Source organism: Mycteria americana, chromosome 9 (genome assembly GCF_035582795.1).
Source record: "Mycteria americana isolate JAX WOST 10 ecotype Jacksonville Zoo and Gardens chromosome 9, USCA_MyAme_1.0, whole genome shotgun sequence".
NCBI classification, from domain to species: Eukaryota; Metazoa; Chordata; class Aves; order Ciconiiformes; family Ciconiidae; genus Mycteria; species Mycteria americana.
In genome coordinates, this window is record NC_134373.1 from 2,315,552 (window position 1) to 2,342,802 (window position 27,251).

The 27,251-nt window shown below is 42.0% G+C and overlaps 1 protein-coding gene across 3 annotated transcripts in view; it reads left to right on the top strand.

Annotated features, from left to right (window-relative positions):
* The first annotated feature begins 320 nt into the window (after positions 1-320).
* Positions 321-27,251, top strand: part of AGAP1 (ArfGAP with GTPase domain, ankyrin repeat and PH domain 1) — a 386,681-nt gene continuing 359,750 nt past the window's right edge. For all 3 annotated transcript variants that reach the window (XM_075511168.1, XM_075511170.1, XM_075511169.1), the window contains exon 1: positions 321-1,082. In XM_075511168.1, the coding sequence (XP_075367283.1) occupies positions 920-1,082 (163 nt within the window). In that variant the 5' untranslated portion in view covers positions 321-919. The remainder of the gene's footprint in view (positions 1,083-27,251) is intronic.

The following is a 27,251-nucleotide window of genomic DNA, read 5'->3' on the forward strand; positions in this document are numbered from 1 at the left end:
TCCTCCACTTGCCTGCGGGGCGAGCGGCTGCTGGGCGCACGAGGCCACCCGCCGGGCAAGCACCGCGTCCCAGGCCTCCCGCGGAGGCGGCTGAGGGGACAGTCCCCCCTGAGGGGAGGCGGGGGAGCGGCAGGGCCCGCCGCCATCGCGCCGCGGAGGAGCGCGACCCCCGCGCTACCTCAGCTCGCCGCTCCCCCCGGACTACATTTCCCAGCGTGCCGCGCGGCGGGCACGGCGCGGGCAGGGTGCGGGGCGTGGCCAGCGGCCTGCGCGGTGACGTAACCCGGGGGCGTGGCCTGCGTGAGCGTGAAGCGGGCAGAGGAGAAGGACGTAGGGGGGCGGCGGGGCGAGCGCGCGGGAGCGTGGCGGGGGGGCCGTCCCGGTGAGAGCGGGGCCGCGTGCGCTGCTGCCCCACCGCGCGCGGGGCGCCGGGCACGAGAGCGAGGCCGGGCCGGGGGCGCGAGGCTGCGGAGGGGCCGGCCCTTGGCTGCCGGCGCGCGCGCGGGGGGCGGCGGGACCGGCCGTGCCGCCGAGTTGAGGCGGCGGCGGCGGCGGCGGGGGCCGGCCCGGAGCTCAGCGGGGCCGGCCGGGAGCTCAGCGGCACCCGCCGCGCTGCCGCCCTCCATGGGGCCGGGGGCGGCCGGCTCGCCCTGCCCCGCCGCCGCGATGAAGTGACAGCGGGCGGGGAACGGCGGCGGCGCCCCTTGCGGGTTGCGAGGCGAAGGGCTGCTGCCGGCCCGGGGCGGGCGGCGGGGGGTCCGGTGAGTGAGGCGGCGGCGGCCGCCGGGGCTCGCCCCCTGCGCGCCCCGCCTCCCCCCGCCGCCGCCCGCCGGCCTGCGCGGGGGTCTCGGCGCGGGGAGGGGAGGGGGAAGGCGCCGGGCCGGAGCGGGCGACGGCGGCGGAGGGGAGCGGCCGCGCCATGAACTACCAGCAGCAGCTGGCCAACTCGGCAGCCATCCGGGCCGAGATCCAGCGCTTCGAGTCGGTGCACCCCAACATCTACTCCATCTACGAGCTGCTGGAGCGGGTGGAGGAGCCGGTGCTGCAGAACCAGATCCGCGAGCATGTTATCGCCATCGAAGGTGAGCCGGCGGCTCCGTCGCGGCGGGGAGGGGGGCAGGCGGCGGGGGTCGCGCCGCGCTCCCCCCCCACCCCCCCGCAGGCCCGGGGCACTGGCGGGCCGGCTGGGAGCCGCTGCCTGCGCCCTCCTGGCCGCCTTCCCTTCCTTCCCCCCCCCCCCCCCCCCCCCCCCCGCGGCGGGCTTTTTTGGGGGGCGGCGGGGTGTCTCGGCCTGGTCCCCCCAGTTCCTGGTCCCCCACGCCGCCCAGAGTGGCCCCGCGGTGCGGGTTTCCTTGCAGCCCGGCGAGAGGTGGATCTGGCGAGGGCGAGGGGCACTCGGCGCTGCGGGAGAAGTTGTTTTGCCGCTCGCCCGCTGCTGAGGTGCGGGCGGAGCAGCAGCCGTGCTAGGACCGGGCGGAGGTGGGAAGGATGATGCTCGCTTTGCCTGCAGAAGGGTTGGGGAAAATGAGATTTTTCTTCGGTGCTCCGTGCAGTTTCTGATGGCGGCATTTAAAGTCCGGGTTCCGGTTTGGTGGTGTTAAGTGGGTAAACAAGATGTGCAACTGGATGACGGAGCGGTAGTCCGTTTATGCAGCAGTGTAAAAACAGGTTTGAAGGCAAGATGGAGATAACAGGCTCCTAAGCTTAGATTTATATGCATCTATCCCCGAAGGAGCACTGCAGAGACTCTTGAACTGCTTGGGATGTGCAAAATAAGAAAAAATTGTCAGTATTGGGACGTCTGCAGATATTTTTCGTAACTGTCACTGTGCTTAAAAAAGAGAAAACGGTATTGGCCAAGAACGAGCATTTCGAGAAAAAAAAATTGAGTTATTTTGCATAATAACTTACTTAGCTTTGCCTTGTGTGCTTTTGCAATTGAAATAGTCTGCCGTTATTTTGGAAGGGGTTCAGCGTAGCAGGTTATGGTGTACAGCGGCTGAAATAGAGAGCTGTTTAAAACCGTCTTGTTTTCTTGGCTTATCTTGTCCTTAAATTATATTTAATAAAAAAAGTCCTGCTGGAAAAGCTGCTGTTGAGATTGTTACTTGAAAGACTGCATTATTCGCCTGACTCTTAAGCAGTGCAGCTTGAACAGACGGGCACAATGTTTCACGCCGTTAACATTTTAGGGGGGAGGGGGCAACCCCCCCTCTTTAGTGTCTTGTATAGCGAGTCACTGAGACTGGCAGTGCCTGTCACTTATTGAAGAACATGGTCCCCAGCTACGTCTCCGCATCCGACCGTGGTAGAGTTTCGTGCGTATTCTCCGTTGTATTTGTGACTTTATTGAAATTACGGCGTGTGGTTGTCGGCTTCTCGGAGCCTGAGTTGTCCCCTCCTGGAGTCCTTCCCCTTTGCGCTCCTCTTTCGCTGAAGGGATGGAAACTTCTCTGTTGTGGGAAGGGTATGGCTCAGGCACCACTCTTCCTCTCGCAGTGCTGCTGATGCTTGGATTTCTGCGGGATAGCTGATGCCTTCAGCAGAACATTGTTTTTCTTTTAAAGTGATAATTAATATGTGGTATAAATACGTTTCTTGAATAAGATGCTCGGGACATAGTGATGCAGCCAAGTTTGTGTTGGAGTGGGAGGACGATGCGAAGCACTGTATGTCATTATCTTCCTAGCATGTGACTGATGTTAGGCTTTTCAGGTATTAACGATTTGTGTTACCGAACTGTAGCTCAGTTCGTTTGTCAATCACAAAGACTTTAAAGCCAAAATAGCAGCCTGCAAATGTGTTTCAAAAGCAGAGCCGATGAGTAAAATTTTCACAGACAGTTTGCTGTCTAACTTACATTGGGCACTGAGTCATGAAACCAGTAGATCTGATTCATGGGAAAGATTTATCTAGAAAAAGTGTATATCTTAAGTCTTTTCTGTTCTGAGGGCTCTTCAGCTAACTCTTAAATATTAAAAATTGCATATATTTAAAAAAACAACAACTCGTTCCTTTAGATGACAACTCCACCAGGTTGTATTTTTGGTAAACCTCCTTTATCTGACTATTTCTCACTCATCCCAGCTTTTTAAACCTATGCGGTAATGCCATATTGCATGTAGGAAGAACTTAGAAATAGTAATTTGTTTTGCGGCTGTTGCAGTCCAATTCTGCTGCAAAGAGTTGAGTGTTGCAGCGGTACTCCCCAAATCACAAGGCCTTTTGGTACTCGCCTTTTTCACTGACAGCAAGAAATCATGGTGTGGTTGGCATGTGGCTGGCACGAGAAAATATTAAGTAACTTTTTGCTGAAATAGTTCCTTCCAGTAGAAGGAGAACTGTTCCCTTTAGAGAAAAGAATATAGTCTCATTAGTTCAGGCTGCTTTAAACTGTAACTCCAACCAACATGTGCTCCTTGAACAGCTCGAATAATACTTTCCTGCTCAAGAGAAGTTTGACAGATCTGGAGGAAAACATAGGTGGAATCCAAAGCAATTTGAGACATATTTCAGTGAGGTAAAGACACTATTACTTATTCTCAGAATTCTCTTTTCAGTATGGAGTGGTACTGTCTTCCCAGCACTTTGTATTTTATTGGCAGTGTAAACTCTTCCGTTTTAGGCTTTGAGTTCTATTATAGGAGTGTCTGGACACACTTGCTTGGACCGATGATTGTTGAAATAACGTGGAATTAAAACTGGCCTTTCAGCAGCAGCAATTGTTTATATTCAGCTACACGAGCTGTATCTAATCCGAAGAGAGCAAGTACTAAATGTTCCTAAACTGGGTCCTAAATTGACACTTCAGTACTTTTTGCACAGATTTCTTTCCTTGTATTATTCAAAGTTAGATGTGATACCGGGTCAGGCAGTTGTATGATATTAGTTAATTAGTTTTTCCTCATTGGATAAAGATGCTAAAAATTGGTTACTTTGAGGTTCTTGCATTTCACGGAGTTGCAAAGTCAACAGTTCAAAAGCATACGCTTCCATTCCATTTTCTTTGTGTGAAATTCACACTAAGTAGCCAGACAATTTTAGATGCTGTCATGTAGGCTGTTAACTGTAGTAAAAACTGTCTGCACGTGTTCTGTAGTTCACGAGCTTAGTTCCACCAGTAGGTGCATTGGTACTTGATCAATACAAAATAGTTCTTACATCATGTATGTTGTGTGCTTAGAAATGGAGAGAAGAAAACATGGATTGACTTCAACAGTCTTGAAAATGCTGGAAACCTCTTGGGGTTTCAAGGTATGATGGTCTTAAGGTGCGTGTGTAGATATGTAAGGGCAGGTAGCTGAATGTGTCAGTTCCAGTCTCTACCATCCAGACTGAGACTAGCGTTACATTGTTATAAAACTTTAAGAATGATGCAAAACCAAGGAAAGACGGTGAAAAATTTAACTTCTAATCCTTCATGAAAGGATTTTAAAACAATTTAACAACGTCAGTGTCGTCTTGGCTAATAGTCTATAAAAACACTTTTGCTAATGTACTTATTACTAACAGATGCTGATGCAGCAAGTGTTCTGAAATACTTTGCTATCCTTTTACGCAGCGGCAAGCCCATCAAAGCGGATTCTGCTTCACTGTGGGGTTCGAGCAGGTTTTCCTAACTGGGAAATGTCTTGAATCCTCTACTAGTAAAACAAAGCCTTAATGATGAGGCTTAAGATACTGGCTTCAGTGTGCCTTGTGAGTAATTTGAAGATGTTCCCTGTAGTCTGTGCGTGTTTTTTTTATTTCCCCTCTCTGAGTGAATAGGAAATCTGACTTTATTTTTTTTATGCAAGGGGAAGTCATTGCTTTAATTCTTACGGATGCCATACCAGACATTATTCAGTTATGAATTGCCACGTTCCAGCGCATTTTGTGATTTTGATTCTAATTTTTCTGTTTAAAAAGAATATATATTGAAAAGTGTGTTGTGAATGCTAGCTTGAGTTTTGAAATTATGATTATTGACTTCAGAAATAATCTAAGTCTTAGAGAAAATATGAGATCTGTACACTTGGAAATTACTTGTTCAGGGCAGTGCAAAGATCCTGACGCACTGGGGGAGTGGGTGGGTGGGAGAAAATGGTAGAAGGTATAAACCTTGCTTTATTACTTTTTTTTTCCAGTCACTTCTTTTAAAAGTACTTTTTCTTGAAAATAAAGTAATTTAGGGTGGAGCTAAACCCCTTCAAGTACCTATGCATTAGAGGCATCTGTCGTTAGCTGATGTGGGATTCCACATTGGTGGTATTACCTGTTGTGGCTGCTCGTTTCTTGGAGCTCTCTAACTTTGCATCTCCTTAAATGCTTTTATCAAGTATGTTGGGGGGGCAATGCTATTGTGGGGCTACCTTACAGAAGAGGTTATACTCAATTTTGGTGTTAAGGTAATGATAGTATTTTAATGCTTCTGTTGCTACTGAAATCTGAGATGAATGAGTTGAAAAATGAACGTACTGTAAAAGCATTGTTGTCTCTTGTGAAATACAAGACTGCAGCTGTTTTTCCTGCTTCACATATCTGTTCTCTCCTACCTGATGGCAGAAAAATGGCAGGCACATCAATGATCAGCCTTCTTTGTCTTCCTATTATGGAAGGAGTGTCATTATTAGCTGAAAACGTGGGACTTTTCTTTAACTTGCCAGCTTAGTGATAAGGTGAGGGTGAATCGCTGCTGTATAGTAGTCTCTTCTTAATAATGTGAGCCTTCCTGCAGGTGTACAAATAGCTCATGACAAGGAGCAAAAGCTGATTGTTCTACAAGACTTGGCAAAGAATTAGATCAAGCTGCGACTTGGAAACGATGATAGTCACTCTGAAAACTATTTGAATACCTTTTACTCCTTTTACTTCGCTATTAGTAACTTGGTCACTCTTTTTACTCAGCTATTTTGCTGAAACAGACTTGGGAGATCCAGCATATGGTGATCTCCATGCAAGCAAATAATTAAGTCAGGCTCTTGGGGAGAGGAGTTTGGGTTTATGTTGTGTTATTTAGATAAAGCAAAAGAATGATGGTATAGTTCAGCTATTTACGCATAAATGAACAAAGCTGAAAAACCCAAAAAGCTGAAAATTCCATAAGACAATTGCATCTTGAAGCCTTAATAGCACTTGCCCTATTCAAGCTCTTGTTATTGTTGTGCCTTTTTGAACTGTGGATCAAACTATATGATTTGCAGTGATAAAACGTGTTCTGCAAACGTACCAAGATACGATTAAAATCTGTTTGCTTGGAAGCTAAAGTGTTTAAAAGTGGGTTTGGAGGCTGGTTATATCATCTCCGCTTGTAAACCAAAGCTCCTTTTTGCTCGTTTTACTTTTCAGGTCTGCAAAGTAAACAATTTAAGATGTTGTAGTTTTACTGACGGAGGGAGTCTTGAGTCTTGGGCTGAATTTTACACTGAGGGTAACTTTTTGAGATGGTGCCTGGGGAACAGTTTCACAACATAGCCGTCTTGTTTCAGGTTTGTGGGAGAGAGGGCAGCAACAGAGCATGCTGGGAATGTGCTTTTTTGTTCTTGTTCTGGGGGATTAAATTAATGTGATTCAGTCAGAGGTAGGGAATCCGAACACACTATCTATATCTAGTGCATTGGTGCAGCTAGGCAAATTCTGAGCTTGCACAGACACACCAAGCATTGACTTGGGCAATGATCGTTGCCTGTAAGAGCCAGCGCAATGTGTTTGGAATAAGTCTCGTAATGCCTTTTTCTGCGGGTTGTGCATGTGCAACTTTGTACTGAGTTATGTGTTAACCTAGCTCAAAGGTAGCGTTTCCCTGCTGTGATTCTGTCTTGCTGTCTGTAGACCTTCAGTGCGGACAAATTGATGAAACGCCGTACGTATTTTGTACTTTTGGTGGCTAGTATCAAAATGGAAAAACATTTCTTTTTAATGTGGAAGGTAATAGACTTCAGCATATGAGTAACCAAGAAAATTCAAATGCTTGTCCTTAACTTTACTTGCATGGTAAATGAAAAGTTAGGTTTGACAGTTGTGTCTTAAGTTACCGGAATGTCTTATTCCTAGTCGAAGTGACTGTGCTGTCTGGCTTTAAGTTATGTGCTTTGTTGCTATTCTTAGCAAAAGCTGCATGATTAAATATCAGATGTGTTTGAGTGAGTGCATAAAAGTTACACATTGAGAGGAAAGCCTTAAACCATTAACTTTTGAGGATAGCTTTTTCCCTGAGGCAAAGAAGGAGACATGCTGTGGATATGTTGCTGGAACAAATGTGTTGTGAGGCTTTAGGTTTTTCAGGGAGTGTGCCAGGCTTTTCCCACCGTTTGCTTTGGGGGATTAGTTTAAAGCAGCATGCAATAATGCTGAAACAAGAGTTCATGCTGCTGTGTATACAGGTCGCTGTTTTTATTTCTATTTAAATTGGCAAAGGAGTCTTACTCCCTAAGAAGAGGGGGCACTCAGCAATGCAGCAGGCTGGAGATTTGATTCTCTTTGGCTGATCTCAGGCACTTGGGAAAAGGAAACACACCTTGTACCATCGCGTGCTGTGTTTATGTTCTGCATTGTACTTTGCTAAGGCCAAAATGGCAATTGCAGTTTCCTAGAGGTGACATAGATGTTCAAGCTAAGTGTCTTCACAATATTTTTTTTTCTAATAAGGATATTTTCCGGCACTTGAGGTATCGATAGTCTTAGTCCTAACTTTAACACCTGAAAGAAGTGGTTTGAATCTTGGATCACGTGGTGAAAACTGATGTGGGAATATGATGTATTTAATTAATTGCAAATATTAAGGGATGCGTTTGCAAACATACTGTAGTCTGACAGTTATAAGTGAAATTAAAACCCCCAATTTTTTTGGAGAATGATGGATGTTGGCAATAGTGCCAGGTAGATGAAGAACTTCTCCCCAGACCTCAGGAATACTTTGTTCTCCGCTGCATCACAACTGGGAATTGGTTTTGTCCTTACCAATAAGCAAGGTAAATGGCAGCATTGGTATTTTTGGCAAATCTTTGAAGAAAAGGTAATATAAGTTCCAAAAATCTTAGTAGCTGAAATGGAGAGCTTAGTTGCATCTCAACTGTGTGACCGTCTGCTGACAGTGTGTTCCAAACATCCGTTTCTGCAATTGTTCATTTTTACATTAAGGATATTCTTTCTGACCTTCATACACATAGCTTTATATCCTTTGTGGAAAAAATCTAAAATGATTACTTAGTAATGTACAGTGGATAAAGTTCCCCTAGTCTGAGAGAGAAAGTATTGTATTAAATATTTTTGATAATCCCAACCTCTGTGGGAATAAGAGATTTGTCTTCTGTAATATTAGTTATTGTCCTTGACTGCCTCCAAGCACTGTTTGTACTTCATGTCACCCGTACTGAGGGAGAGCTGTGGCTAAACTTCTTTTGTGTTCTCGCTTGTCCTTGTACCATGAAATAATTGAGCAGAGACAGTGCCAGATGTGGACAAGTTGTGAGATGCTGCTAATTTTTTATTTAAAGACTTCTGGGAATTCTGTGCCATCAGGACTTAAACACAGTTTCATGGATGCCATCTCCATATGGAGAGATGTGTGCATGGAGCCCCATGGCGAGGGCGAGCGGGTACCCCGCAGTGGCCACTGACGGGCATGAGCCGGAAGAACAGAGGGTGAAAGGCAAAGATCCCAATAGTGGGGTTTGGAGCAGGAGGCTCAGACCAGTTTGGTTTGGGGACGATGCGGGGAGGCTTCCCTGCCGAGGCTGAGAACACTGGTGTGATGAGTTGTGCCTGTTCCTGTGCAGGAAAGCAGCTTGGCCTGGGTGCCTGGGTCCTTCCCCCCATGCCTGGCCTTGGTGCGGTGTGTTTTGGGGGCTGTTTTGTTTTTTTTGTGTGGGTTTTTTTTTGTTTTTGTTTTTTTCTTTTTTTTTTTTTAAATATAAATTCCTCCTCGGCACTGGTGAGGCCATGCTTGGAATACTCTGTCCAGTTCTGGGCTCCCCAGGACAAGAGAGACATGGGCATGCTGGAGAGAGTCCAACGAAGAGAGTCAAAATGAAAGAGCGAACTTATTATCTATCGCGCTAGTTATCGGGCATTTCACTTAGTTGTTCGTCATTTTATACTTAACACTTTACTAGCAATGTTCACGTTCATGCCTTTTGGGGTTTTAAGTGGTTGGTATTGCACCTTGTTACTGTCCTAGAAAACTTAGCGTTTAAATGCACGGAGAAGATACAGTTCAGCTGCAGTCATAAACTCTCCAGCCTGGGGGTACAGGGCAGTGAATAGCTTTTGGAGTGATAAGGTTAAACTTTTAAAAGGATTTTATAAATCAGGAACACTTCAATTCTCTTCTGTCTATATGGAATGACTTCTCAACTACTTCTTAGTCTTCTGGACAGAGTTTTTGATCCAAAGTTGTTTGCAGTTAATTTGTACTTCTGTTTTAATTGTGATAAGGCTATAAATCCTGCATGACTCCTGTGCCTAATGTTAGAAATACGGTAACAGTGCCATTGCACTTAGACATTTGGGCTACTGGGGATCTATGACTTCTTAGAAAATTTTGGTTTACACTTCTAATTCCAAGGTGGAAACAGAGGGCTTGTCAGGTTCCCTTGTTGGTAGCAAGTCCGTTGTGGGCTGCTGGCAATCCCAAAGCCCTCTGGAAGTATTTAATGTCTTTTTTTCTTTAAAGTGGATGGAAGCAGGTGTGTTACTTAATCAGTATGTGCACATTCAACCTCACGAATGCCACTTCGGGATTCTGACTAATACCATATTCGGAGCCTGTATAATGGTACAATGAAAGGGTGTTAAGATGGCAGTGCATTTCTAACCCAGTGAATGACTTGTTTTTTCATTTTTCTTTTCCTGTTGTTTAAGTAAGCTTCAGTTAACCACTTAAGGAAGCAAGTACTAAAAATATAGGGTTGATGTGTATGAGAGGTCTAATTTCAGTGCCTTGTTTAGTAGCTGTATTTGTTTACATAGCTGAACGATGAATGTAAACCTAATGATTAGACAGCTGTTTTGTTGGGTTATTTCCCCTTCTTTACTTAAGAAAAATACAGGCAAGCAAAATGACTCTTAAGAATACTGGAATTGAATCTATAGCTTTAGCTGTATTGCTCTGTACTTGTATTATTTATGAGAAGCTTCAGATGCAAATTTTTCATCTTTTTTTGTTGTTTTTGCATCACTTCGAAAGGATTGAGGGACTGTTTATAGCCTAGACCAAATCAATGCTCAACACAATTTATCTTGAAACCTGTAGGAGAATCTACTTTGACTTGAACTTGGTAGTGCTTTCATTTTCTATTAAACTAAAGCTGCAGCTGAAGTTCTTCCTGATATTAAATTTTTATTAGTTTATACCACTATATCTGTACTTTGCAACTCGATTTTTCAGTAAGATAACCAGAAGGAGGGCACAGCAAGGTAGTCACTGTTGCAGGATTTTGTAGCGTCCTGTAACTTACTCTTGCTACTTCGTTAAACAAATACAGTAGTGTGTGAATGTGTGATTGCCATTATCTCACTGCTTCAACTTCCCATGCTCAGGGGAGCAGCCAGGAAGCCTGTCTTTTAGGTATCACAGCAACTGTGTTCTCTAGAGGAAATACGCTAAAAGCATGGCACTCTGGGTGCCCAGGCAGTGTCATTTACATGTATACCACTTAATTCGCAAATGCTTGTGTATCGGAGTTAACTAGTTGTGAACTAAAAGCAAGGTGCTTTGCATCATTTGGTCAGTAACCCAAGACAGATGTCTCGGGACCTTAAATAAGGAGGTGGCTGGCGCATGAATTTGTATGAACATGGAAAGCGAGTGTAGCAGGAAGACATAATAGGTGTTAGACTTCAGCTGCCTATCTGAATACACTTGCTTTGCATGTTTGTATTTCTTATGCAACGTTTCATTATTGAAAGACAGCTTGTACACAGAATAGTAGTTTGTCGGGTAACTGTGACATGGTACTGGACAGCAGGTGTCATTTCCCACTAATGACATGTGGAAGTAGTTGCATTTGAGTGTAGCATCACCTGTGCTCCCATGGGAGTCTGATCCAAATGAACCCAGTGATCTTAGGGTACTGAAATGGCCGTCTAGCACAGGAATAACAGCATCAATACGCTTCTGTATCTGCACTGCCAGAGCCTGTTCTTCTCCATGGAGTCAGGGTTAGGTGGAGTGCAAGCCTTGAGGCCTGGAATAGTTAGCAGGAATCTCCAATCAAAACCTCTGGGCTGCGATAATAAATTTCATGAACACGCAGTTGTGACACACTAATGCAGTGAAGAGAAGCAGAAAGCCAACTATAGCAGGAGGCACCTACCGCATTTCTTGTCGTGAACTTGGCCTCCTAAATTACCTGTATTGCTTTCAAAATGCCAAGCCGACTGTGCACGATACAAAAAGTCTCTTGAAAACTAAGCCTTTAGTAATGTTGAAATAGTATGGAGGAGTAATTGAGCTGACATTGGATTCTTACATTTGAATATTGTTGTCTCTTCTTCTGTAAACCTAATGTAAAGGTGTGAGTTAGGCTTTAGGGACTAAGTGCTTCATGATATGTAAAAAATAATAACTGATGCTTCTGTCATAGTATACTGTTATGGTTGTCGTACTGCTCATGATCGTATATAGACTTGGTAGACATTTATGTTCGGGGAAAGGTGGCATGCTCTTGGAAGAATGTGACAAATTGGGCCTGATAAGAAATAGGCAGAAGTCAGAGACAGGAGCTGTGTGTCATCACAAAATTGGCATACAGCTTCATATCTGCTCTTCTAGCTACTGCTGGGGGCATGTTATAAAACAGGTATCAGGTTCTTGAGAGAAAGATGGGCTATATATCTCTTATTTGGGTAACTTCACTGTTTAGCACTAAAACTAGAATGATAGCTTGGAAAATCTTAATGGATATGGGCATTTGATAGCGAGAATTCTGATCAAGCAGTTAGAAATAATTTTGTTATTAGTTGCACCATCTCTGTTTCTGGCTAGAAGGTGCTACTGGTTGTATTGCCAAGGGTCCAAGTGTCAACTATCAAAACTAATAAATAATGACAGTGAAGGAAAATAACCTTCCTTTGCTTTCACGAACATAAAATCAATGATGTAGTAGAGTTTAAAAATGCTTTTATAGTAAAGCTTTGTTAGTATTTTCAATACACCCTAAAGTCTCCATAAGACTATTTTCTTTTTTTGTACCGTGAATAAAGCTGAGTAGTAGTTTTCCTTCAAAATACATTGCTCCTAGAAAATTTTTTCTAGATTGCTGTTTGAGCTTGGGGTTGAAAGACTTCTGTGGGTCTCTGGGCAAGCTTCTGATCCCTCTGCACAGGATGGTGACAGTGATGGCTAGCTGCTTGGCACTGTATGACATCGTGACAATTAACAATGCTACTGGTATGCTCTGAATATGAAGAAAACTTATAGTTGGCAGCCTTAGCGCATGTGGGACTTTCCTATAGTCGTTTATCACTTAGACATGGCAATTCTCTTACTTGAACGTGAATCTGTAGGTTCACCCTTGGAGTTGAGTAAATGAAAGCAGGAAGGAATAGAAACAAGCTGGGAAATCTATTCCCGTACCCTGTGGCAACTCATCTATTTAGTCCCATTTCATTACTTTTCTCATGCAAAATAAGATTCTAATTTCAACCTGCATTAATTAAGCTTCAAAAATACTTCACTGCTATGAGATTGCGGCATTTAAGAGCATCTAGATGTATAACAATACATTAGTTTACGGATGGAAGGATCTTGCTATTGTCTTATCTTGAAAAATTAAATTTGAGTAGGGTGGGGCTGACCAAAAGGGCACAACATTCTTGAGGCAAAAGATGCGCTGGCTACATAGGTGCGTAACCTTTGAGAGGGAAGTGATGGGTATTAATCAGCTGGGTAACAATGCTAGCCAGGTTAGATGCACAAATATTTACAGCGGACATCTGCCTTGACGACTGCTTAATGCATTTTAAGGCTAGTATTTTAGCTGAAGTCAGGAGACCTACATGACTTATAAAAAGACAGTACTTTTCCAGCAATGTTTTGCTTACTGGAACATCTTGCTTCCTGCATAATAGAGTGAATTGAGTTAGAGCGTTGCTGGTTTGATTTATGATGCTAATTGATGTGGTAGTTGATGTGAACTGAATGTACTAATTGCTCACTTGCTGATCCTCTCCAAATTATCTGACAAAAGCTTTTAAAATGGAGCATTACCATTTTTTTTAAAACTGGTCAGTGTACAAACATAAACAATTGGGGACTCCTGTTTTGCTTGTAAGTGCCTCATCTAAGCACTGGTCCACTCTAGTTGCTGTAATGTTTCAGGGGAACTTCAGTGGCTTTAATGCAGTCTTATTGTTGGTCTTCATGGTGTTTAAACAACCTCTAGAAAATACTTTTCCAGAAAATTCCAAAATGTACTTTTTTTTTCTTCAACTGGGTCATTACTATTATCTGTATGGTGAAGGTAGAATATGTATGATACTTGACTGTGCAGTTTTAGGTAAGGAAAGACATGATGTGCCATTTGAATTTGTGTTGATGCATACAAGCCAGATAGTGCAGCAGAAACTGCAGTGGGTAAAACATAAGGAAAAAAAAAACCTGTGGATAATTCATGCAGTGGTATTGAGATAGAGTACATTGACTGTCTCTGATTCTGGTAAAGGAACTGTGCATTAAGTATTTTACTTACTGGGCAAACCCATCAACTCTAATATAAGCTGGAAAGCTTTTGTATTTCTGGGCTGATGAGGGGAATCTTAATGTTAGATTATGGAATGCAGTAGTCTAAAGAGAGTACTTTTACCTTCACTTAAAGAAGGAAGGACCTGTTTGAGGAGAGGTGAGTGGTAGCTGATTCTTCAGTTTTGAGAGTTGTACGGGCTGCTGTCTGTGTGGGTGGGGTAGCTGGCAGACTCTCCTGTAACTGCAGGTCTGTCAGTTAATGTGTATTATGATGAAACCAAAATATCTTCAGATGGGTGTTTGACAAAATATATGTTAATCTACCTTGAACTTCATATTCCAAGGTGATTTAGACACTTTAATGAATAGGAAGTTTTCTAATGTGAGACTTGCTGTGGGAGCAAGCCAGTAAGCACTGAAAGGAGAGTACAGACAGCTGAAAGAAATTAGTCAATTTGGAGGGGAAAAAAATGCATTTAAATACTGTTGTTTGACTGTAACTTGAATGTAGGCTGTCAACAGCAAGAGGCAAAATACCTCAGTGACCCAAAAAGTACAAGTATGTCCCTAAAGGGATTACTTGATGTTAGGTGATGACATGCTATTAAAATTAAAACTCAAATATATATTCCTTGATTTGCTAACTAGGCCAGTCCAGTAGCTTTTAAAAAGAACTCCAGTAGATAAATGGGAAGAATCAATTTTGCCAGAATTTGCAAAGAGCAAGGTAGCCTACTGGTGTTGTTTCAGATTTTTTTTTTTGTAATTAGTATGTAAATAAGGTAGCTTACTTAGGTTGAGCCAGAAACCTAAGCAGGTTTACCTGCTAGAAACTTGAATACAAACACCATCTTGGAAGAAAGTGACACCAGAGTGAGGCATTGTAGAAGTTGCCTGGTAGTCCTTAATTTCAGTGAAAGGTGCTAGTGGAGGAACCTCTGTTACGTTTCTCCTGGATTATCTGATGTTCTGCAGCTGTTCTTATAGAGCTTTCATAATATTTTTCTACTTGGCAGATAAGAATATTACTTACTAGATAGGTGGTGATATTTGATAAAAGCTGTCCAGTGATGACAGATTAGGTAAATCAAATACTGATAAATAGATCCAATTATAAATGGGATTAGATATTTTTAAAACAAGATCAGTGAAGCTGTAATTAAAAAGGCAACCTGCTACAAACAGGTATGAACATAGCTGTATAAATCTGTGTTCTTCCAGACTTGTATATTTTTGTTTAGTTATATTTAATAATACTCAGTAGGTGGCTCAGATGCTATTGTACTTGCTGTGATAAATCAGAGGTACTCAATCTAGTTTACGCCACAAGTTGCTTTAAAAGATTTGGAGATGGGTTAAAAAAAAAAAAGCAGCAGCACTAATTGTGTGACTGTTGTCATGTGTTAGAGAAAGCAACGCCTTTGAAAAGCCGCTTCTTGCCTATTGTCTACACGTTGGTTGTAAATGTGACTTTGTGCGTGTATGAATATTGGAGCTGGCACGCAACTCTCTAGCTTGGATGCAAATGTTAGTGCTAATGCGGAGGTCCCGGTGCAGACTGTGGGAATCGCTGTGGGGCTGGGTACAGGAGGGCTAGTCCGTGTTGATGTTGCATGCTGTCAGTGTTGCTAACACCTAAGCTAACCAGACTGAAGCTGGCTCCAATATACAGAGAAAGTACTGTAGTTTTAAATGTGATGAATTTTGAGATGTGTTTTCCTGCAAATTCTGGAAGAGTTTTGTTTTGAAAAACAGTAACATGAATACAAGCTGTGTCTATTCCCTCAGTATCAGTCTCTTGTTTGCCTCTTAACTTAAGTCAATAAAAAGGCTGTTCATAGTTAGGTGTGTCAGCAGAGAGAGAGGATATTTATTGACCTCACGGGAACGTATTCCCCAGACGGTGATGAAGATACAGGTTTCGCTGGGGATAGCGTATGGACTAAGCTACAGGATGCCAGAAAAACTCTCTACTATCTCGTGACTTTTTGTCTAGTTGGGTTGATTTCTGTTAGCCACGCTTGTGTTCTTAGGGTGTTTGGTGGGTGTCCTGTGAGGATCACCTCTGGATTGAGAAGAGCTGCTATCTGTATGCTTAACAGGCACTTGTTGAAAAATTAAAGTATAAAAAGCTAAAATCAAGAAGAGTGTAGTGGGCTTAAACTTGAAGATACTTGACTTAAATTTCTTTAAAGCTCTGAAAAAGCAGCGGAGATGGCAACATGGTAATACCGATTATGAACTGTCCTTCAAATTTGGTATCTATTGAAGTAGTACCATTCTGTATAGATTTAGATAAAAAGTGGTAGTTAAGTCTTTTGTCTAATTATAGTCCTGTATTTTAAAGCAGAACATCAAATTTGAGTCTAAGACGACAGTCCAGTAAGCATCTTGAAAATGTTGAATCTGTGACAGCGTCTCGTTCGTTTGCATCCGAGGTGGGTTTGTGTGTTGGACGCTGTGGCCAAGCTATTCCATAAGCACTTCTAGCTCGCATAAGTGATCTGAAAGCCCATTCTGTGGATGCTGCTGGTCTTCGAGCTAGAATCAGTTGCCAGAACAGTTTATATACAGATGTGGTTGTCTTGAGCACAAAAGAAGTAAGGGAAAACAAATGAAATTTGAATACATTGGCATTGTGTATGAGCAAACTCTGTTATGTTTAATCTTCTTGGAAAGGTGGACAAATAAAAACTTTGATGCTGATGAAGAATGTGAGATGCAAAGTCATCACTTGGGGAGAGAGTGCGGGATTTATTTTTTAACTATAACAGCTTGAAAATAAGTAATTCCTATGAAGCTGTAAAAATTTATTTTAAGGGTCAAGATAGCTATATACGCTTGAGGTATGGGATAGTTAGTGGTTTCCTAACTTGGAAGTAGCATTTTTTTTCTTAGTGTTTGCCTCCAAACAGGACAAACAAGCCATTGAAATGTAGGTGATGGCTGGAATATAGAGGCCTCAGTGTACGCTGGTTTTACTCTAGCAAACTTTTCAGGTGGTTGCAGGCTGTTGGCTTTTGGAAATAAAAAGAAGCAAAATTCTCATAATACTCAAAGACCAGCAACTGTTCCTGAGAGACTTTGAGTTATAAACTAAAATGACAAAACTGGAGGGAATTTTGAAGGCTTCTGGATTACCCCTTTCATCTCCTTGGACATTATGAAGGCCTTTGATGCTGGACCTGGTTCTGCTTCTGGTCTCCATGAGTGCCAACTTTAAGACTGACTGCTGTATTTAGACATTTATATATACTGTGTCATAACGAGCACCTGAATTAAAAGCAAAGATTTTTGACTACTTCTTTAATTTGCGCCTTCCATCTACTTGTCAGGAAATGTATGAATTTGCAGTTAACTTTTAAGTGTTTAAAAATAAAAAGTAGTGTATTAATTTCCTGAAAAGAACAGTGACAGTAAATCAAGTTGCTTTTATTTATGTCGCATTCAAGTGAAATGTGACAGGGGAGTATTTGTACAAAGGAATAGGTAAAGTATCTTGCTAATGACAAATTGTGACATAAGAGTGAAATAATTGAGATTCACAATTAAATCTATTTCTGATCCTATTTAGTGAAACAAATTAGCCCAAACCAGATAGTTTCAGCAGGAGTCAAGTAGTAACTTCACGTTTCTCAGTTTGTTGAATGGCAGAACTGACAAAGTCTGGTTTCCTGTGGTTCCGTCCTCCTGTAGAGCTTCCCTGTAAAGACGCCAGCGATCCCGTGCTCTTCATCCACTCTTGCGTCCTTCCTTCTGTAAGCCAAACCGCTAGCGAACAAGAGGCAGGACACGCCGCAGCTGCCTCCGAGCTGCCTGTGCGTCAGCAGGTACCTGCGTGCTGATGTAAAGGCGTGCGTGCAAAGTGACGAGCGGCGGGCCAAGGGAAGCCGTGCACGCAGGGAATCTGTTCCTCCGGCTGGAAGGCTAGCTCAAGCATTCTTCTCTATACCCTCCTCCTAGGCATTTTATTTTCTAGGCTTCTACTGCTGTCAAATCAAGCTGAAATTGAGTAAAGAGCTCAATTTCAAAGTGCAGGAGAGGATTTTTCATGTTTACATATGAGGTTTACTGTAACATGGTGTTTTTCATCCAGTGGCTGAACTGGCTTGCATAAAAAAGAAACAAATCATTCTAACTTATGCTCTGTGTTTACTCTTTAGGAGGTGAAAGCTTTTATGTTGAAAAAAGGATACAGTATTTGCTGCCATGTTGTAACGTGGGTGATTGCTAATCTTATGGAAATGATGTATTGAGCAGATGAGGCCTGATTAATAATGAATAAAGTTGCTGCAGTACTATGAGAGTCTTTTGGGGGGGGGGGGAAGTTTTTTAAAATTCCCTTAAAAAACTAAAAAAAAAACCAAAAAAACCCACAAACCAAAACCAACAAAAAAACCAAACCAAAAACCCGCAGGGTAAAGCATCTTCAGGTTAGTCAGGCAAGGTATGTTTGTAATCGGAGGATTATATTTCTGTGCTCCTTTGTGCCTCGGAATTATTACAGCTTCCATTCAAGTTGAAATCAAAGTGAGGTGATGTGCTGCGTGATTCCCAGTTCAGATTTAGCTGAAAATACTACTAGGAATGTGAAAGGCTTTTGGTAAAGCGGAGCAACAAAGTACAAACTTGCTAAAAATAGATGTAGACCTTCACTGTCTCCTGAGAGTATAGCTTAAGAGTGGGTGACCCTGTAATGATTAATTTGCTCTTGCTAGAAGAGGGGGATCCTTCCACCCCACCAGCTCCCTTTCACAGGTTCTAGCCCTTCAGAAACCAGCTCAGTGTAAAAATAAGTAATTGTTTTACTAGGATAGCAAGCTGAATCAGCTCGCTTAAGACTCAGATGAGCTTCAGGGCTGTTACAGGAATGGGTGTGGGATTGCGCTGCAAGGTCTGGGACGGCTTGTCCGGTTGTCAGAGGGCTGTTGGCTCTGTTCAGAGGATTGCTGGCCTGCACCTAGACCTTGTTTTCCGAAAGCAACGGGGGCAAGGTAGCAGAGTGCTGCACAGAAGCTATGGCAAGTGAACCGGTCGGTAGGCTGTAAAATAACTTCCAGGCTCTAACAAACTTGAAGCTGTTTCTCTGGGAGCTATATGCATGTTCTGTTTATCTGCAAGTGATCATAAATATGTTGAACCTGAGTTGTTAATCATCAGTCTAAGGTTTTAATTAATCTTGCCAAAAGGCTATTATGCATTGTCCTTATGATAGTTTTTCATTTGCTCCATGCAAATTAAAATAGAGTTAGCGTTGTATTGCATGCAAGTCATGCAGCTAAACACAATTTTTGTTTCAGCAAAAAGAAATTTATCATACCAAAAAGTGCTGAAAGATGATACAGCACAGTTTGTTTATGCTGGCTAAATGTTTAGGATTTTGAGCTGAACATAGTGAGGCACAGTTGCAGTTACTGCTAACTTGAGCGTCTGTGGCTTTCATAAGTATCTGTTGATGTCTGCAGATATTAAGGAAAGGAAGTCTTCAGTACTTCTAAGCCATAATCGGTCTAATCTTTTGATGGACCTTGACTATCTGCAGCTGTTTCTTTTTTGGAGGATGATCAAGTTGTTTGTTACGGACTTGTGAGTCGGGAACAGGCACCTTTAAGAGATGCAGAGTACAAAAGGGGCAGTTGTTGCAAACTTGACACCCACTATCGTGAAGAAGGAAGGATTTAAAAACTTGGTAAATATGTCCTGTGTCCTAGGCTTGAATGAAGTGAGAAGCACATTCCTGAAGTCAAATTGTTGTCTTATGCTAATGCTGCTTGGCGTTGACTACTTTGTATGCTATAACGTAAGTAATCTTTTAATTAATGGGTGACTGTGGTAATTTGTTAATGTTGAGATAATTGCAGCACTTACAGGAACAACTGTTGGCCAAAACATTCAATTAGGTTCTGCACTGGACAACTGGCATTTTCTGGAAAATGCTTATTTATCCCCAAGTCTGAGTGCCTGCGTACCAAGTACATTTGGCTGGATCTCCTTGCGTTCAGTCCCTTTTCCCGTTGTCTGTTCGTAGTACAAAATCAGACTGCTCTGTAACTGCTGCCTTCTGTCAGTAAGTGTGGAAGACCGTGCAGTGCTGTAGAGATGAGAATTCTGCCAACGTACGCTTTCCAAGGAAACATTTGTCAGGAAACTTTATTGAATGAGAAAATAAGCTAAGGGGCCAGCGTAGATCAACCTTCTCATGTTGTCTTGATACTTCCTTCTTCCTAGCTGACCCGATACTGAAGTGTTTCGGTAGTCTGAGAACTGATGACTGTAGATATATTCTAGTTAGAGCAGTAAGCCTGTTCGAAACATAGATCTTAAGCTTTTAAGAAATGTGATTTTGTGTTTCAGTGAATAACACAGGATTTATGTTTTCAGATTTTCAATAAAAGCTAAATTTGTATCGCAAGTTACTGAGCTTTAGTGAGAGATTCTCAACATCGCTGAACAATCGCCTATGTATTTTTACCTGTATTTGTAAGGTAATCGGAACCTTTCTTTTGTTAATAATTGAGCTGTCTGCATATCTTGAATTTGTTCCAAATATAAACTGAAAAGAAGGAAAATATATGGAATGATATTGCCTGGGAAAGAAACATCCAGTTCTCAAAGCAACAGCACTGCAGAAGATGGCTGAAATCACTCTGGCTGAGGAATGTTGGAGGGAAACAATTCCAGTTGGTGTGAATTTGCTGGTTTAAGTGGTTGTTGGTTCAGTAAAAATGGGCATCACTTAACGGTTATTATGGCTGCAGGCAGTAAGTAAAAGATAATCGTCGCCTAGAACATGGAAGTGGCTGGTTTTGTGCTGACTTCTGCTGATTCACTGAAATGTATGGGACTCGGCAACTTCAGGTGCGTGCAAGCACAATGCACCGTCCATGGATTGGTAGGGTACGTCAGTGAGTTTTCTTTGCTGTTCTGCTTGCAATAAAACTAGACTGAATGTGTGGAAGTTTCATTTACTGACTTTTCCAAATATTCAGGGTTCAGATGACATGATGAGACTTTCTTCTTATAAAAGTTCTCAGTATAGCTAACTGTGGTATCTCCGCTGTAAGTATTGTGTTCTTGTGCTGCATTTCTGTGAAGTCTTTGTCCAGCTTGTTCTGGCTGTGGCCTTCCTAAAACTTGCGGGTTTCATGTTGATATTGTGAAACTCTTAAACTCTAAAAGCATCACAGCACAGAAAAGTGATGAGTAAACTTTGAAAAAAGTTCTGTGCGTTGCCAAATACAAGGTAATCTGATTTCTGACTAACGTGTTACTGTTGGATATTTAGAGTATGCAAGGAGGAGGAAATTTTCTCTTACAGCATTTGTATTGTTGGGAACATGATGGACGTCTGAGACAAATCTGTTGATACGACATTATTGACTTTTTTCCAAGTAGCTATTAGTTAAGTTGTGTACTTCTTTTGATAGCCAGTGTGGCTGTACTGGTTTTAAAAACAGATTTGAAGACAGACCCAAGATTTGCAGGAGTTGTTAAATTAGATTTTCTAGCTCTCACTGGTACTTCTTGCCTAGTACCTTCTGGAAATGGAAAAAGTGGCCAAATAACAGCAGAGAGGTATGAGTAGAACATCATGTCTGCTGCGTCAATAAACAGTATTATGAAAATCTCACTGAAGAAGTAACTTTGTCAGTTTGTGTGCATCTTTACTGATGAGCACTGTTAGAAACTAATAGCACTCCCTAGCAGTTCAGTAAAGAATGCCTTTCTCTCTTAAAGCATCTTCCAGATGATGTGGAGCTTAAGTACTAGTTGAGGCTCATTCAGAACACATTCGGTCTTATTATAGGGAGTGTTGGCCTTTTAAAAATGCGTACTATTAACTGTTCCTGCTAATTTTAGAACATGTGTTCTTGAAATGCCACTAGTAGCTACATACTTACTAAAATTGAAAATAAAGGGACTTTTCACTCCCTGGAAGATGTGTAGTAAAAAAAAAAAAAAAAATTATTATGCAGAAGTTTTTGTGTTTAATTCTGTGATGGCTGAGGCTCAGGAATTCTTGACTGACTTGCACTCGGGGTTTCTGTTCCTTTTCGAGAAACTGCACAGGCTGTGTAAACTTCAAGTAACATGGCTATACCTGAATGTATATTAAATACAAGTGCTAATCCTGTGGGACAAGGGTTCAGCATGTCAGAAGGGAAGTCTTGTGTTGGCATCCAGATGAAAATGTAGTAGGAATTAGTACAAGTGTGTATGTTCTGGAAGTTGAACCACCTTAGTGAAAGCTTATTTCAGTTCACAATAACTTGCTCTGTTTGCCCCCCAAAACTTGGACTTCCGTTTGTCATGAACAACGGGGAAGAATTATGATGGCAGGTTGCCACTGGTTTATGTTTGAAAATAATTTTGAGTGATTCCTGCTTGGGTTATGGCACTTTTAGCTTTTTATGTAACCTGCCTAGAACAACTACTGCCTGTATTGCTGCAGTTACAAAACTTCACAGCTTTACGGGGGGGGATGTTTAATTTTCTTGATAGCAGCCCAGGTTTTATGTGACACTTAGAGTACAACTTGACTTTTTTTTTTTTTTTTTTTGTAATGGAGGTTTATTTCAGACTGACAGTGAATGGGAAAGGATTGATGTAAAGAGCAGAGCCACTGATACGCGACTGGGTAATTTGAAAGGCTGAGAACAAGACGGGGTGTGAGGTGAAAGACTAACAGGGTAGGTTTCTTTTAGTTCTGTTAATCTGCTAGCTGGAGATGTTACCAGAATGAAGGTGTACGCTGCTGTCCCGCAGTGGATGAACAGCGGTGCGTTCAAGGTTTGGTCTTGCTGTCGGAGGTCAAGAACAGCTCGGCGGTACAAAACCAGGTGACCGTCCTTTGGCGCGTGTATCTGCGTGGCACTGATAATGGGAAGCGCTGCGGATCGGACACACGAAGTGGTCACCCCCGGTGTGCTCAGCTCGTCTAAAGCCTTAGCTTGAAGTGGTCTGGTGATTCAGGTCTCCGGTCACCACAGATACTGCAGTTAGTTCCTTATATAAGCTTATTGATCTTGATATTTAAAGCAATCGGGCGTTTGTCTCCACTGCTCCTTGGTGAATGGCTTCTAAATTTTGATTGTCCTCATAATTGTGCTGTCTGCTGTTTGCAACAACCTTTAACCGGGCTGTCTGCGCTGTGCTTTTGTTAGACGCATGCTGTTTGCTGTGGGACTAATGACTGGAAGTCCTCACCTCCATCTACAGACTGAGCATTAAAGCCTTTACTAAAAAAGAAAAAAAAAAAAAAAAACAACCAAAACAAAACAGAAAAACCCACAAAACCACAAACCTTCAGCTGGTTTTCAGGGGTTTTCCTTGAAGTGGGGAAAATGCTCACAGACATCTTTGTCTTATGTGACAGAAGAGTACCTGTTTGAAAGAGGAACTTGCTGCCTGTGTGGGGACTAGAAATGGGGTAGTCAGGCTACTTTGAGGAAGCCTCTGCAATCAGCTCACTTTGCGAATGGCATGAGCTGAAGCGTAAATGTTTCTTCTGGTTTAAATGTGATCTGAGTGGCAGCCGAAGCTGCGTGAGGAAAGGGTGGGTATGGCAGCGTGCCGCTCCCCTGAGCGAGGTCTGCAGCCGTGGGCAACTGCCTCTGATAATATTCGTTATTGGTCAAATAATTTAAGTTAACCTTTTTCTCAAGTTACCTAGAAAGGCATACTAGCTGTTCAGAACCTTTGTGTATTCCTCTCTGTCTAGAAGGGGTGATTATCACCAGGTGTTTGTAAACAGACAGTGTGTACTGAGTGCTTAAGTTTGATCAAATGCTTGATCCTGTAATCACTTGCAGTGATTATCTTCACAAACAAACCTGCAAAATACTACAGTATTTCCTAGAGATATCTAGCAAGCTCGTAGGTCTGATGCTTGTTTGCCAACAGAAAAAAGTGTTTGCTGGGGGAAGTATTTCATTCAGAACTGGAACTCTGGCTCCGATTTGTTGGTGGGCTTAGCAGGATGGATGGGACGCAGTATTGAACGGTAAGTTGTTTATTTATTGGCTGAACTACAACACTGCGGAAGTTCACCAGGCTTTACCATACGAAGCCAGAACTAAGTTGGACACCTTCAGAACCTTGTTTAGAAAATGGAGGTGCCTATGAACTGTGATCTGTATGCAGATCAGAGGCAGCAGTCAATCTTAATTTGCTGCTGGCTGCTACTTGGAGCTAATTTTTATTTCATCAGGTTTTGTGGATCTGCAGAATTCCTTCGCTGTTGAGTCATGTCTAAGATCAATTGTGACTGAGTAGCTTGGAGAAGGCTTTAAGCAAAACAATGGTACTTTTTAGGCCTTTGTCAGATGCTTACTTGGCTCTACCTGTTGCAAGATAATAACTGCAATAATAAATATTGCAAAGAAACTGGATCTTCTTGCATTCTCTGAGCAGTTCTTATGAGAATTAATTAATTAGATTTCTGGGAAAGGGATGAAGAGTAAGCTTACCGTGACTGAGCAGGAAGAAAAGCGTTTTGACTTTGGCTTAGTAACTGTGTAGTGGAAAGAATTTATATTGACTTTGAGCAACCCAAGTGAAATGTAAAAAGTCAAGATACCAGGAGTCCTGTACTACTATAATTGGGACTTGACTCGGTTTTTTTGTTTGTTTGTTTTTCAGGAATGACAGAATCAGGCTAATAATTATTAAACCTTTGCCTAAGAGCAATAAGAATCACTATGGAAAAATGTCAGATGCTTGTTTTTTAAACACCTGTAAATACAATTTAAGAAACGCCCATAGGCTGATACTCAACCTTGAATTAATGTTTTCAGCTTATGTTCATCTTAAAGGGACTGCACTAACAGGTGAAAAGGTTGTCAATAAGAATTTGATAGCTTTGCGTATTTTAAGACTTCGCTGAAAGAGCTTGTTACCTTTTGCTTTGTTACAAATACTAAGTTGATGATGTTGAAGTGGTTGCTTGAAAATGAGTTTGCTTATTTTTTTTTTCACAGATCAGCTGTGTCTGATTTTTTTATTTGAAACTCTGGCAGTGGCCTGCATAAAAAAATGTGAAGGGACTCTGGCTTGCTGTCCATATGATACACTCTTTTTCTTTCCTGCCTGTGATTTTTCCCTTTTTAAGTGTTGAAGTAACTGATTGCTGCTACCTTATTGATTACCCTCTTCTTAGAAGAACCTTCGAATGAGTTTCCTTGCAACGTGCCTCCTTTACAGTAATAGTTAATGATGGAGATGGGTGGAGGATCTCCAAAAAGATACTTAGGAAGTTTCAGGCTTTTATTAGTGCTTATACTTGCATGGAAGAGCAGATAATAAGCAGAAAACTGAAACAGGAGGTGGGTGGATGTCCAAGCTAATAAACACGTTCAGAAAGGTACTTTGGTTCTGTATGGAAGGAGAAAAGTGAGGTGCATCTGCAGCCACCCTTCTCTGCTCAGGAGTTTAGTGAGAGATGAATTATTGAAGGCAAATTTTCTTAGTGCATTCTCTAGCTCTATGCTAGTGCAAAAGGTGGCAGTTAGCAAGAGTTGGTTGATGGGTAGGGAGGAAATGCAGAAAACATCTTAAACTACTAGGAATTCTTGCTGTTAAGAGTAGGTTCCAGTGGGGGGAGGATTCAGTTCAACAGTTCAACTTGCCTTAAATTGTTGTTCAGTTGAATTCAGGCTTTGCTTGTCTTCTCGTGTCTTTGCTATCTTTTGCTTTTATTGGTAAACTTTTCGTTCCAAACTAAAGACACCAGGAAATTAGTCCAGCATCTTCTCCGTAAATGAACTTTGTTACAGGGGAATTCCCCATGTTAGAACGCGGGAAGCATTTTGAGGCATGGGCTGTGGCAGCTGTAGTTGGCCGTGCCAAATGTAATATGGACCAATTCATCAAATAATTTCAAAATACTTTTTCTGGCAAATTCCTGAATTTTGTATTTCGGTGGGCTTTGGAAATAGCAGTATAAGTTAGTTCGTAATAATCTAGATGTGTCTCACTAGGCTTGCTCTCATTAAAAAACCAAAATGACATCAACTACTTCTTCTTCAATATCTCTTTGTTCATTAATGTTGGGGGTGAATTTCTTTGTCAGGCTGCTTTGAGTGAGGCGTGCTCTGGCAGGCAACTTTAAAAATAGAGCTACGCTAGCACCTAGGTTTTAGCATAACAATTGCTCATAGATGACAACTGTGTTGAAATATTGACTTGAAGCATAAGCTAGGATGGTGAGGAAAGGGTCTATAGAAAAAGCTGATTTGTAGCTGCCATAGGCTTTCCCTGGTAAGTACTGTACTGAGTGTGCTTGTAAAAGCTTGCTTGCAAGCACTAGCATGATTACTAACATTGGGAGCTGACCCTACATGAATAAGAATGCTTATTTTTGTAAAAAATGTAAAGCAAAATCATATCATTTTGGAATAAAACATAAGTAGATATCTATCTATCTACTACTCCTGTTAAGCAAGTATCGGAAGCTTTTAAAAGGTCCGACTGCAGCTTTGGTAGTAAAAAGATAAATATACAGAAAGCACTGTACTAACCATTTGCCTAAGACAATACTGATGGGGGCGATGATTCTGAAGTTTGCTCAGTTTTGCCGGTATAGTTGACTTAGATCAATCTTAAAACCCGAATTATTTTGAGGATAAGCTGCTCAGTTCGTGTCTGTGTGCATTTTGTGGTTTACCTTGTGTTCAAGGCATGCATGGGAAGTGAGGGTTGGAGATGGCGGCTGGAAATGCGCTTGCAAAGTAGATCTCCAAACAAGCCCCTGGTTTAATTCAGACTTAGCTTTGGGCCTGAAACAGCGAAGTGCAGCTGCCTGCTTGCTTGAGCTATGAGCTACATGCCATTTGAGTAGCAGGGACACAGTTGATGGGTAAAAGTAAGATAATTTAACACTTGAAACAGTTGGTCCAAAATTGTTTGTCATACCTTGTGTATGAAAAACTGAAAAGAAAGCTTTGCTCTAAGGATGGGGAATACATGGAAGAAGTGAAGCTGTTGCTAAAGGATTATCCCTGCAGGTTTTTTCCTGTAGCTTAAACAAACAACCTCCCTGCTGCCTCAAGAAAAACTAGCAAATAACCGAAGCAGTTAGGATACAATGCTGAGTAATAGTTGAATTACACTTATCAGATTATAATAACGGAAAAGCCTTTTAAGCAACGATGAGGACTTAATTCCATTGAGTTGGCTAATAATGTAATGCTCTAACAGTCAGCTATAAAATGATTCCAGCAAGTAGGAATTAACTTCCTTAACTGATAACTGATGCTAAGAAGTCAGTATCTTGTACTTGGAAAGGCATAAGTGGTTTACTTAAGCAATGTTTATAACTGAAAATGTATAGAATGTTTAGAACTAGGTAGACCTAGACTTCAGATAATTATAAAACTGAATAAAATCGTAGGTGGCTGGTCATGGCTGCTTAAAGCAATAATTAAGTAATACACATATTATGTAATACTTGTTAAAGGGTTGAAAATTAACCAAATGGTCATGACTTAGGAGTAAATGGAAAATCCTAAAATGGGTGAAAACACAGCATTTTGAACACATTTTCAGCTGGAAATAATTAGTGGCTCTGAGTCAGTAAACCTCCTGATGT